The following is a 14,167-nucleotide window of genomic DNA, read 5'->3' as shown; positions in this document are numbered from 1 at the left end:
GCCCTTAAAGAAGTATAACTACAAAAAACTTCAGAATCGAATGGATATGAGTGCTAGTATTTTTATTTTTTTTTCGTAAGAAAAATTGTTAAACTGGTACTACAAATAATTTGTTTATGTGATATTCATAAATGTTAAAATTAAATATACCTACTGACATACCTACCTATCTCGGAGTTATGGGCTAGCTCTGATGGAATTATTTTAGAACTCGGATAGTACAAAACCAAAGAGAAACAAAACATAAAAATAATAAGCACGCGTATAATTTTCCTGTCGATGTATCTTGTCTCTTGGCAACTATGGCAACACTTGTTGTCTATGGGACACACTATCAGTCGTCCATTTTTTGCTTTGACGGTTTCGATATTGACGTCTGACAGTAGAGTGTTTGGGCGCCATAAACGCCGCTTCTTGTATTGCATTTATAATCAAATAATTCTTCCCATTTATCAGTGTTGAAAATGCCTAAGCCGGTTTGTACTAAATGTAATTCCATTGAATCATTACTCTGGCGGCCAACCGACAACGGTCAAATATGCAACGATTGTTTCATAAATGAAACTGCCCCGCAAGCGGCCGCCATGAATTCTGTAAATACTGAGATCAACGGGGCTAATTTGCTGCAGAAACATCCAGAAGTGAAGCCCCCACCTACTCCCATGAGAGCCACCAGAAGGAGCACGCGATCAACAAGGTTCAAGTCGAAAGCGGTCGCCAGCAAACCGCCTATTCCAAAAGGACGTGGTAGGCGCTCCATGTTCAAGAAAACTCCCGTCAAAGCGCCGAGCAGGACCGCCACCATTGTGACAAGCGATTCGGTTTATTTCAAGGTATATCTTCCGCCATTATAGTGTTTTTCATTTTAAAGGATACGATTTTTTGGTATTACAAAATGTAATTAAGGTAGAGTTAAAATTTGCCGCATATAGCAATTACATCATTTCGGTCTCATGATCGAGGTCTTTTGAGACCAAAACTTCCCATACCCAAAAAACTGTAGGTTGTGTTAGGGTTGTTTTTCAGTAGTTATGTTAGGTTTTGGTTTGGTTTTTGTTCTCAAAACACCTTTACCACAATGATGATAATATGGAGTGTTATAAAATTACCGAAATTAATAAGTACCGACCTAACAACATTCCTACTATTTAAATCATTGATCAACCTGAATATTATGTGCACTGCCAGAATACGCATTGGTTTACTAAAAATTGACAGTTGACCAAAAACACAGTTGCATGAATTTTACGGAAAATTTTACCGTTTATTTGTTAACATTGTGGTTGCTACATAATCAATATTAGCTGATATTGAAGACTTTACCGTACAAGTCGGTTATGGGGAAGCCAGCGGCAAACACATTTAGTAAATAGCCGATATACTGAATTACTTGTTAGGTTGAATTAGTTTAGGTTAGGTTAGGTTTTCATTCTTGAATTCATGAATTTTGTCCAAAATCGACTATGACAATTAGCACGGTTCCCGCCTGGCTTCCCCATAACCGACTTTACTAACTCATTTGTTTGGCAGAAAACTCGAATTATTCATAATTCTGAAGTGGACATTTCAACCCGTATTGTCAAAATTATATTTTGTGGTGAATTATTCAGGTATAAAGTAAGTTTCGACTTCAGTAAAACATGTTTTTCTGTGCATATTTAGATATATGAGCATATATAATATGCATATATAATAATATAGTGCATATTTAATTTATATTGATAAGTGAAAATAAAGGTGATGGCTATAAAAATGCTGCCATGTTTTAAATCCAATCTGACAATTTACTTAATAATATTCAGCCTGCCATAAGAAATGTTCCAGAAAATTAAAAAAGTGTTTTAATACTAAAATTTTACATAGGTCACTAATTCTGATCAATGCAAAGTTTTAATTAAATGCTAATGAGTATACTAATAATTAACAATCCATGACAAGTGGGTATATTTTTATATCTCTTTACACATTCACTGTGAATACTAGACTTATAAGTAACACTGCTGAGATGCTACCAGCATAAAATGTCATCAAAAATTTGTGACTTGTTTATTAGTCAACCACATTGTAGACTTATGAATCACGCAAACTTAAAACATACATGCCAAGCAGACTAGTGGATACATACAAACGTTTTACCGGTCATGGGAGGAGGCATTTGGAAAGCGGTTGGCGGTCAGAATGCCTCACTGGAAAATGACTAACCAAACTACACGAATCGATTGTCCCGTCACACCAATATTAAGCAATACGCATGGTATGAACACTGTGCATTGCTGTAATGACTTATTAATAAGTGCCCGGCTTACACATGGGTCATTCAACACAAAGCACCGGTTCATAAAATTTTCAGGAGTATAACATATTTATTGGGTTCAAATTTACATCATTAAACATTCTGAAAATGTTAGGTAGTACCTGTCTGAAATTTCTATTTATAACAAGTAAAACAATGTGTATGTTTGATATTTCACAGAGCTCATACATGCAAATCGGTGATATTGTGTCAATGCTGAATTTAGATGGTGGCACATATTATGCACAAATCCGAAAATTCGTGACAGATCAATATTGTGAGAAAAGTGCAGTTGTCACATGGCTTCTACCGACTAAATCCAGTCCCCCTCCAGAGCTATGCTTTGATCCTGCCACTTACATAATTGGTAAGGTATTTTGACTATTTCTTTATATTACTGGTTTTTAAATTAATTTACAAAACAAAATTCATACTGTCCAATTTACTTACTCAGAAATCATATTGTTAATAACCTACATGTGAATTGGGCACTCTCTTCCGAGAGATAGGAAATCCTTTGCAGGTTTCTGAAAAATAATCTATTAAATAATCTGAAAAAAATCATGTGCAGTAGGTAATTCTTTCAGATTATTCAGACTCCCTTTAATCAATAAATAAGGTATATATTTATAAAAATTTTAGTCGTGTCATTCACATAATTTATATTTGCATTAATTAAATAATTGTTATTATTTCGGATGATTCTTACTCATTTTAATCAATAAATAAGATAGAGTGAAAAGGGCTTGGATGCCTTTTATACAAATCAAATTTACTTTTTGATTAGTGATTTTATAAGATATATCCATAGTCAGTATTCCGTATCCTTATTCATTTAAATTTATAATAAATAAAACTTGCTCATTTGCATTAATTGATAGTATTTTAAAATGTTGAAAATAATGTAAAAGTTTATAAATAGTCACACTATTAAAAGACAAATAGCCCACGAAAACAAATGGCCCGGACAAAACAGCCTCAATAAAACAGTTCCCACCACTATTTCAGTCGTATACCTTATTTATTGACTAAGTATGCATTTCGAAAACACAGTTATCTGAAATAATAATTTTAATAGTCTATTTGTATTGGAATCAAATGATTAGATATTTTTTTTTTACTGTAGTCAAAGGTGTAGATTGCTCGTTTTTAGTGTATACATTAATGGGTAGGCTCTCATACATTGGAGCTGAAGTTACAATTCAACATAAATGTTTTAGTCAAATTAATCTCAAAAACAATACTACATTACATCACTTGCCTTGATTGTGGTGTTGACTTATTTTAATTAAGATTTTAGAATCTTTTACTTCCTCAGTAACTTTTCTTGCTTTAAATAGTCCTTGGACAATGAGAATTATGGTCACACTAGTCTTCCTACCCTATGTTCCACCGTATATTCTTGCAGACATTGCGCGACCCTAATACTACAAGGTTCTAATGTTCGTCCTTGAAAAAACAAACCCAATAATGAAGTAGTATTCTAACCTGCCTCATTGTTACTTTTGTTTCTCCAAGGACAAACATTTGTAGTAGAACCATGTAGTTCTCCACTCGCGATTGTCTGGGGAATGTGAAATTGATTCATGAAAATATTTTTTGTTGTATTTTGAATTTTGGCTTTTTTTTGTTTAAGGTCCCGAAGAAAACCTGCCCAGGAAACTTGACTACATGGAGTTTATAATGCACGCACCTTCTGACTACTACAAAAGCTCCACAACTCCTTACCCGCCTGTGTATCCCGAGGTTGGAACTGCTTGCAGAGGCTTTATCTGGTCTTCGATGGATCCAATTGTCAGAAAGTAAACTATTTACTGCGAATACTATATTCTCATCTGTATGAACTTTCAATATGACATCATATAGTATTGTATTAATTCAAAATTTAAGTATTTGGCTGTGTGAATATGATAATTATGTAAAGATCACCCATAAAATAAAACATCACTTTTGTAAACAAATTGTCATATTACGTAATCAATAAGAAATTCTAGGTGATCAGAACACAAAACAATATTGCATATCTCTCAATAGAATTTTATGAGAGAGTGTTATAAGATATAATTTTCTGTCTTGTATACTAGTGCTCATTTCAATTGAGTTTTAATTAAATTGCATTATTTTATAAAATAATGTATCGTAATATTTCTGTCTTAAAACATCTAGAATAACTAATGCCTTTGCTTTTTATAAGAGTGAACAGTAAATAAATAGATTTTTTTTTTACCAGTACTCTTTTTAAGTTTGAATATTAAAGTACATCATTTTTCAGGGAAATGTTTTTTTATTATGCATTATATTAATGTCTTACTATTACTTTTTTATTAAATAAAATATATATACGATGAGTTTCTTTTATTTATTCTTTACACTTACATTGTGACTTGGCCTAACGATAAGTAGTTATATATTGTAGCAAGCGTCCTACTGGTGTCGGTCACTACATTTTCATGCGAACTTCCTGGATCTTTTTGGATGTTAACAGTATTGAATCCTTTTTTTTCTTCAATGGAAGTAGGGCAGTCATATCAAGTAAGTACATGATTTCGGTATCAAATGATGTTTGTCATAGAAAATTATTGGTCAAAACATATCAATACTTTTTGGGAGTGGTGAAAATGCAGTTTTGACAACTTACTCTTATTCACAAAAATACGCCAGATGGGGTTAGAAAATAAGCTAGATGGCAAAAAGAATTACAAGAAACTAGCATTTCAACACAATCATAACGAGGGTATACTGACAGAACACATTATTTAAGTTTTTGCTGTTTTTCCATTTTAAGTGCCAAAATGTATACAATTTTACGCTCTACGTCCTGGTAAAACACAAAGGCATAGGATAAAATGGTGAGAAAATAGAAACATTATTAAATCATATTATTATTTTTTTATTCTGATAGAAAGCATGATAATGACCTAATGCGTTCTGCGTATACAAAATACAGGACTTGTAACATGTCGTATATTATGTTTGCCATAAAGGTTAGTCTTTATAATATAGAAAAAATGTTTTTAAACCATAAAAAAATCTACGTGGGAGAACGCTTTGAAAAATAAATTAAAGTTCTTTTTGCGATTATCTCAGAACTTGTTTTAATGAGTTAATGCTTTCTGTCAGTATACCCTCGATAATAAGAACGAAGATTGAATAAGCTGACCAAATATTATACATTATAATACAGGAATTTATGAAATTTCATTCTGAATCAAAGTCGGGAGCTACTTTCATTATCCAATTGTCAAAAATTTGATTTGTAACAAAATATCTAGTATATTTTCAACACAAAGCCGTTATCATGCTTACCGAAAAACACTAAGTTAATTTTTTAAAACAGTAGTATCCTTGAATCATATTGTGGTTGCAACTTAATAGTGCTGTATGCAGTTTAAAGAACTGAAGAAGTAGTCTGAGAATGGATATATTATGTCTGAAACTGCTGGGTGGTTCGGTAATTGCGCCGATCACCGCTACGACATCTGCAGGCCTTTATATCCGTGTATGGCGATGTCTAAAAACAACAATTCTCAGGCCAGCTATTTTTACGCTTTGCTTTCTGTGGTAAATCAGATTTTATATGTTTTTAAATTTTAGTAAAATTTGTAAATTCTCAACAAACTAAGATTTAAAAACATTCCTGATTTACAAAAAACCAAACGTACAAATAGCTGCCCTAAGAATTGATGTTATTTCACTTATCAACATATTCACACCATACGTGGACGTAATATTAAGACTACAGTAACAGTGAAACAATTCTAGAAACACACAGGCTTGGGTTAAATCACATAAATGTATTTTGACCGGCAGCGGCTGGTATAACATACAAGTGCACTGCACTGCTTGCATTGTTTTGAAGCATCGCTCAACATCATTAATCATTTTTTTTCTTCATATGTTTTCAATATTATCACTCACTTATTATAATGCAAACCATAAACTGATATGCCCATATTGTCAATAGGACCATATTATTATACGTCATCATTTGCGCTCTGACAATATATTTAGTTTTTCTTACAATTAACCCATAACTCGGTAGGTATGAATTAAAGCCATTATATAACAACTGAAACCGTGCTAATCGTTTTCGCTATGCGTAAGTTGTTGAATATATTGCTCAGATGACAAAATATTATGTCATATTGGTCCGACTACAGAGCAATTACAGATATGAATTATTGTTTTACTCTTCACGCATCGAAACTACGTTTAGTATCAGATAATCAATCTCGTATGTAAAATGCCTGTAAATAAATCGGTAAGAAATAAATAATGAAATGTAGGTAGGTATGTTAGGATATTTTGACTCGTGTGTAGTCCAATTTAACTCAGTATACACTTCAATCTGTTGTAAGAAAGACAGTATGGAAATAAAATCAATTTTGCTACAGCATTTCTGGAAAATAAATTAATATTTAATTATCCAGTGTTGATGTCGGTTAATTATAATTTTGAAAATTATTAATTCACGAATGCTAGTGATAAGCTAATAATGTTAATGCTATTTGATAAAGTGTAGTTTTATAATAATGGTGATCATTATTCATACAGTGTACCAAATTGCCAGAGATAATGCATATACGATTAAGATGGCTTTCGTTAAAAGTAAGAGGTGTTTTTCTACGAAAAAGAGAACAATCGTTTTTTAAAACAATACACTTATTTATTTGTAATTTTTTTTTTATAAAAAAAACATTTTTGAAAAATACTTATAGGTATGAAATAGTAATTTCTTTTCTCTTCAAAATGAAACATTCGCGTGCCATGCAAAATCATCTCGCGTGGCACGTGCCATAGGTTCGCCATCCCTGACCTACGCTGACCTTAATTATACCGAAGCAGTTTGTCCATGATCGTCAATAGACTACTTGCCTGCTGTAATCTATGGTTAATTATTGTATTTGTTTTCGCAATAATTGGAGTTATAGGTCCACCAGTATAAGTTGTCAGCTGAGTGAGGGCGCCACATGCTAATATTTGACATATCATTTAATACTTTTTATACTGTGATGAGCTTAGTTCTAAGCTTATGGTGGTAGGTATATAGTAGCTATGGTAATAGCCATAGATGAAAATGAACCGAAAACGCCTAGGTATTTGTTTCGTTTTCTCTGATATAATATTCCATCTCGAGAATTTGAAATTTGAATCCAAATATTTTGGGTAGGTCATAAGAATTTCATAAATGACTGGGTATTTTCTTAAGCCCGAATTACATTTAGGCATATATTTTAAATTTACGATAACAAAATATTTTTCCGATATTCAAAATTATAATATTTTGGGCGTACTATATGAGATACCCGGGGTTCCGGCGGCTAGCTCAGGTGTCCATCGAACCCCGGATTCACAAAAAAAAAAGTAGTAAACGGTTGGAGTGTAAATAAAACACAGTCCTTCGTGCTCGTAACGTGATATTGTTTATATTTTACATTTTCTTAATTTTTAGTTTTACAAATTATATTTGGGATTTTTACAGTTGTAGTCGTCAGGTCCGTACCTATCGGAAAGGGGACGCTTACTAACCTCCTTTTTTCTTTCTTTTTAAATTCCTCGTACCGACGCCATCCAGCAAAAAAAAAGGACTCTCGTGATTGGCCAAATTTTATCGCGTGATCTTTGATTCGGCGAATCACGAGCCTGACCCTGGCGCCGGCGCGCGAGGATTTCACGCACAATGCGCGGCAAAATTTATTATATTTAAATCCTTATATTTAGTCTTAAAATTATCTCTTTCATCCATCATCATTTTTACTTTTTAAATTAAAAAGAAATACTTACGTGGTTGAGCAAGAAATCAGATTAGATGTTTTATGAAGCCGTTTCTAGAGGTCAGGGTTACGTTTCGACTTAAGCTACTAAATGATTATTTTACACCGGGAGAAGCCCGCCTGTAACAGGGGTGTATCATATACCTTTTTAATATCGTACATAGTACGCGGACCAAAATTATAGTACAGATACTATAATTCATTATAGTACGGTTGGCCACCGCATATCAAGGGAAGCAGTGTAGTCATATTTTTAGAATACAGATTTTAATACATACAAAGATTTAAAAATTACAGTGTTTTGGAAAGATTCTTTAAAAGTATAGTATGTTGGCTTATTGCGTGCACTAACAATGCACAAACGTCAATAAAAAAAAGCTGTGTGCTCCAAGTTAATGGTCCTTCCCATTATATTGAATCAAGGTAGTGGAATCGCAAAAACGATAGGTATCCTAACCCTATAATTCCGAAATTCTGTTTTAATATAATTCCTATCCAGTCCCAAAAATCTTTAAGAGAAAATACCAAAGAGATTTGACGTTTTGTAAAATACTGATCACACTGATGAAGAATTAATTAGGAATTAGGTTTGCTGGAGGTACCTATTAAAAACACTACAGCACGGGCAAAGCGACTTGCAGCGAACCGCTGTAATTATATACCGAATCATCCTAACAGGCATGCGCTCTGACGTGGCCACGTGACAGTGTATGTAGGTATACTAGGTACAGCTTTCGCGCCTAATCCCTATTCCCTTGGTGGCATTTATGTTGCATTGGACATTTGGTGTCCAACGATTACGCTATATTTGTGTGTACATTTTTTTTACCGAAACAATGAATTTTAAAACACTACACAAGTATGGTTATAATGAACAAACACATTTAAAAGATGTATCATGGAATTATTCAAACAAGTATTGTGTTTAATTCCCTTCATATAATAAATGGATATGTATCGTTAAGAATATTCTATACTCTATAGGTATGGTTTTTGAATATTGCAAGGTTTACCTGTGCCCAATGATCACCTCTAAACTGGCTGGTATTATGGAGAAAAGGAAGCAGTCTACATTCAACTCAAACTGATTAAATGAGTTTTAATTGATTTAAGTTTTGTACTATTCCATTAGAGTCGTTTCTTACGACCCGGGTTTTGCCTTTCGATATCTTCAGACACAATAAATGCACACTGACGATGAATACGGTTAATTCTTGCTTACACTATAAAAAAATGCAAAAACCTTATTCCCTACTAAGTAAAAGATCAAGTATAAATCTGAAGTGTTTGTAAAAACCTGTAAAATACATTGAATACCTACTCACTATTAATATATTCAATAAGTTTGCTTGTAAACAATGGAACTAGGTAATGTGTTTTTAACAAATCAGAGTAATATCAATATATATACCTACCTACCTATTAAGTGAACATTGTTATGGTATACCTACCTAATCGGTAACTGTATGCATCAACTACTGTGGCACCAAAAGAAGTTGTTGTAATTAGTTAAACATATAAATTATAGTTATAATAGGGTCGCAGAAATCACTCAAATCAAATAGAACTAAAATTAAACCAATTAGAATAATTCAAATTTCACAAAGTACCTACCCTCAGTTGATAGTTTTAATTTTTGAGATAATGAGGTTTAAAGTTATATAAACATGATGTGAACTTATTCATTATTACATAGTCGATTTATACATATAAAATTGAGAGTAGAGAATGAATGTAGCGTAGATTGGTTCTTACATTGAAAGCAGAAAGAATTTTGTAAACAGTGAGTGATGTATTTTTTTTTAAATTTTTGATTTTAAGAATTTATATACCTACTCGACTTGTTTTTGTTGTGAACGTCTTAAATGTTAAAGTTCACTAGGTACATACATATATGCAAATAAATTGAAATTGAAGACTGGTACTCTTGATTTGGTATGCTATTTGGTATTTATTTGCTAGGTATTCCTTATCCTCTGTGACGTTCAACCTGATCAAATATCATGGCGTTTTGCAGGTTGCAAATCTTCTCCAGGCAGTAATAGGTATTACCATATAATTAGAGATTCTGGCATAGGCAATTCGATGAGTGTGCCCTGCCCTGAATTCATTGTGTTGGACATCCACGATAGTCTCAACACCACCCACCTACCTACCTCCATTGCTATATTGAAAATACGTTTACAATTCATTTTTTTTGTACTGGTTTCCAAGGTTTATTATGTACACATTGGGAAGAAATAATAATGTTTGGATATGTTTTTGATTCTCCAAATTAGTTGCCATTGCCATTCTCCTTTTAGTGTCAAACTTGTATTCACCTTTACGGGGATGCTTTTTTTCTCATAAAATTTACTCTATACCAAAAATCAGTGTTGAAGTTGATGTCCCTATCCTCTTGAGACCCGAGATAGAACCAGTCATGAGAAAAAATATTTGTGCATTTTTCTGTTCAATAAATATTAAGATCACAAAAAAAATTAAAAATATTTTTTTTACTATATATTAACTAAAATCCACTACGTGCACGTGCGTGCATCTCAGGTCACAATAGAGTACAATATTGGATACAGTAAAAACTATGAAATGAAAGAAAAACAATGTGATATCCATATAATGATACAATTTTATTAGAAAAATAATACAATAATCATAATAATATAATGGTGATTGGAAAATTATATTTATTTAGATTAAAAATATAGTACATTAACGGTCAAAACCCTAAAATACTACACATTAATTAGCGCACTTCAGGGAATAGGTTTAGGGACAATCATTCTTTGCTTTAGAAGTAGATCTGTGTTTACTTGGTGTGTTATTGAAGCTAATGGTGAAGAGTTTCTTGGATGACCTTGTATCGATGATGATAATGATGGCTAAGTGACTTTCATACCAAATCGTAGGGTTTGCAAGTCTGATTTTCCATGACTATGAAGTATTCCAATCACAGTGAATATTTTCTTGCCTATGAGTTTGCATGTACAATGAGCAAACAATTTCATGTCCATGTCCAACAAGTCCATGTCCACAGTGGTCAAAGATCCTCACAGTTTACATGCTTGATGTCCTGTGAAGGCAAACACACCACTGTGAAGATTAATGCGGCTCATCGACTTGTAATCAGTATTTTACAACAGCTGACTGAGTGATGCATATCGTTCTTCGTCTTCTTTGAATCATAACACGTATTGGCCTTAAATAACGAATCGGTGAGGTTGAAGCTGGTAAAAAAGTCATATGTGTAGTAGACGTACAAGGGCAGATGTTGGGAAGCCAAAGTAACATCACAGCGCTAGCATTGAGATTGTATCGTATCTTCATCAGATACGTAGGATTCACTTCCCCGCAAGGAGTATAATTTATAGAGCAATTGGAGTCCAGCACCCAATAAACCATATATGGCCATGAATTGAACTCTTCAGCTCAGCATCATTCATCTTATTAGGCTCAGCGTACTGAAACAATAGAAAATACAATACTATGAATTAATCGATACATTTATTCCTATTTATTAAGTATTCAACACCAGGAATATAAATACTAATGGCCAATAGTATTAATCACTAGGTATATTAAGTATATTAATTATTCTGTCCATCGAATCCTCAATATGGAGATCACAAAGCCCTTTCATCACAAACTGTATCAATTTAATTGGTACCTACTTAATTGATGTTTTAGCAGTGCATGGACTTGCCTAATAAAATGATAAGGTTGATATTTATGACTAAATGATAAAGTAATATAATATGAGCATTGATACCTTATGGTTTCATAAGCCAGGATAGGATCCTGGATTGTGATTTAGGAGGTGTATCTCAGCCTCTAGCAGTGAGCAAAGTTCACTGGTTCTCCAGGATAAAGTCATCATCTGGCCCCAGGAGATGAATGTGAACATCATTACTATCGTCAGGGTTATATCCTCCACCAACTTCGATATCATTATCATTCAAAATATCGCCAATATGCTGGCTATTCAAGGATTCGTCTAAATGTAAACAAAAAACATAACCTCAATAAATCAGATATACTAATGTCAAAATATATCACTCTAGACCTTACACATGTGTGTACCGAATTTTGAAACTATGATTATAATATTTTACAAAAGTGTAAAAATAATTTAAAGTATACGGAATATTACTGTGATTCATTGTGAAACGAAATAAATCATTGGTTTTTAATAGAAATAAATATTAATATTTAATTAAAAGCACTTACTTGTCAGAGTTGACTTTTCAGCCGCCATTTTTGTCTTGTGCAAACATCCATAACCAGTGTTGCCAAGTCAAAATTTAAAATTTCAGTAGAATGTGACAAAAAAAATCAGTAGATTTTACAAAATATCAGTAGATTTCAGATTCTGAATACCTACTCATTGAATGACCAATTCTTTTCTGGATTTTCAAAAAATTACACGTAAAGTAATTAACGTCTCGTTTTTTTAGAGTAAAATGCCGCGTAAGGTAATTAACGTCTCGTTTTTTTTAGAAAAAATTCAGAAAGTTCAAAAATAATTAGCGAGGGCTTCAAGAAATATTCCATTGCAAACTTATTTTCCAAATTTTCATTGCATTTCATTTCATTTCAGTGCATTAATCATGTCAAGTTTACTATTAACATAATCATGAATTTACTCAAAAATATTATGGAAAACACAAATATTAGTAGATTTTAGAAAATGCAATAAGTATATCAGATAGGTATGATTTAAAAATAAGGAAAGAACTCACCTTGTGCAGATAACAAACGACCTTGATGCTACTTTAGAATATTATGGTCTTGTAATAATAATTATGAAATAAAATAACAATAATAAAACTATTCATCACCATCTATTTATTGTTTTATTTATTGTTTGTTTTCGTTATTATTGTTTTCTACACAAAATAATGTTAGTTTATAATACGATTTATCACTACACTTAAGTAGGCACCTAGTTATTTTTATATCACTGGTTTCACGATTACTACTAAGGACAATTTAAAATGTTTTCTGAATAACAAATGAATCAGGAAAAATATTTTAAGAAGTTCAAAAATAATAGGTATCAATATTAACGAACTTGTATTAATAATTTTAATATTGCTATAACTGCTGCTATCGGAGAATGCTAGAATAAAACTGATGACAATTAAGGGCACAGTAGAAACCATTTTCGACTGTCTAAACTCTAAACAATCTGATGAAAACAAAACTATAAAAAGTAGGTACTAGATAGGTACCCAGTTGTTCCTTGTTCGAGTTTCGAGATCCCATTGTTTGGTGTAATTAAAATAATTCCTGGTTATAGAAAGGAAATCTCTCCATTCGCGATGTTTTATTCAGTTTTATTTTCATTCTAAATATCATGAGAAAGTTTTAGTTATAGATATGCCACCATAAATTGTCCGGTTTTCGAATTTAGTACTAAGCTCACCACAGTATAAAAAATATTGAATGATATATCAAAATCAGCATGTGGCGCTCTCACTAATCGGAAGACTTATAAATTGTTATATCATATAATTATGTACATTCACCTTTACTTGCTGAAAGGTTCTTGAGAAACCTGACCTAAAATTTAAAATTGCTATTCAGTAATTAATACCTAACCAAATTAAATGTTCAAATTTACTTTATGTACCTGAGCCGGATCCAAAAAGTATCATTCATTCGAACTTACGTGCATAAGAAAAATATTTGAAACCAGAAGAAAAAAGTTTTTTTGCGTTCTAAAAAAAATATTTGTGGACAAAAACCCTTTGTACTAACAATGATTGAAATGTTTGAATAATGTCTCTTGTTCTTCGGTTTCCTTCTTATCAGCTTATCACTAAACTTAACAATGATGCAATTGTTCATCCCCATTAAATTTTATTTTTGCTGGTCACACATAGCATAGCATTAAAATATAATGATTATTGAGTCATGTTACGTTATGGTGTGACGTTTTACGTAATAAATAATAAAAGGTAGGTATTAATTTATTATTTTCTAAGCAATGATGATGTCAGTGGGTTAAAATGCCGGTATTGGGTAGCGTAACAATGCATCCTTTGTTAATTTAGAAGCGTGTATCCAAATCAACAAAGGCGTGCGTAAATCTTTTCAACTT

The 14,167-nt window shown here is 32.3% G+C and overlaps 1 protein-coding gene and 1 long non-coding RNA gene across 2 annotated transcripts; one reads left to right on the top strand and one right to left on the bottom strand.

Moving 5' to 3' along the window:
- Positions 1–314: 314 nt before the first annotated feature.
- On the top strand, positions 315–4,638 carry LOC147079468 (GATA zinc finger domain-containing protein 1-like). The gene is made up of 3 exons (XM_085961116.1): positions 315–833; positions 2,474–2,660; positions 3,930–4,638. Exons 1-3 carry the CDS (start codon positions 465–467, stop codon positions 4,097–4,099), a joined length of 726 nt encoding a protein of 241 aa, XP_085817242.1. The 5' UTR covers positions 315–464; the 3' UTR covers positions 4,100–4,638.
- A 6,033-nt stretch (positions 4,639–10,671) lies between these two features.
- Positions 10,672–12,349, bottom strand: LOC147079467 (uncharacterized). Its single transcript, XR_015072255.1, has 3 exons — positions 12,292–12,349; positions 11,834–12,058; positions 10,672–11,525 (listed from the first exon to the last, which is right to left on the bottom strand). It is a non-coding gene; the product is annotated as an uncharacterized LOC147079467 (long non-coding RNA).
- Between the last annotated feature and the right edge of the window lie 1,818 nt (positions 12,350–14,167).

The sequence above is a fragment of the Rhyacophila brunnea genome, unplaced genomic scaffold, assembly GCF_057557595.1.
Source record: "Rhyacophila brunnea isolate RB1 unplaced genomic scaffold, BYU_Rbru_1.0 scaffold_1, whole genome shotgun sequence".
Lineage (NCBI taxonomy): Eukaryota > Metazoa > Arthropoda > Insecta > Trichoptera > Rhyacophilidae > Rhyacophila > Rhyacophila brunnea.
This window is presented reverse-complemented; position numbering and strand designations above follow the sequence as displayed.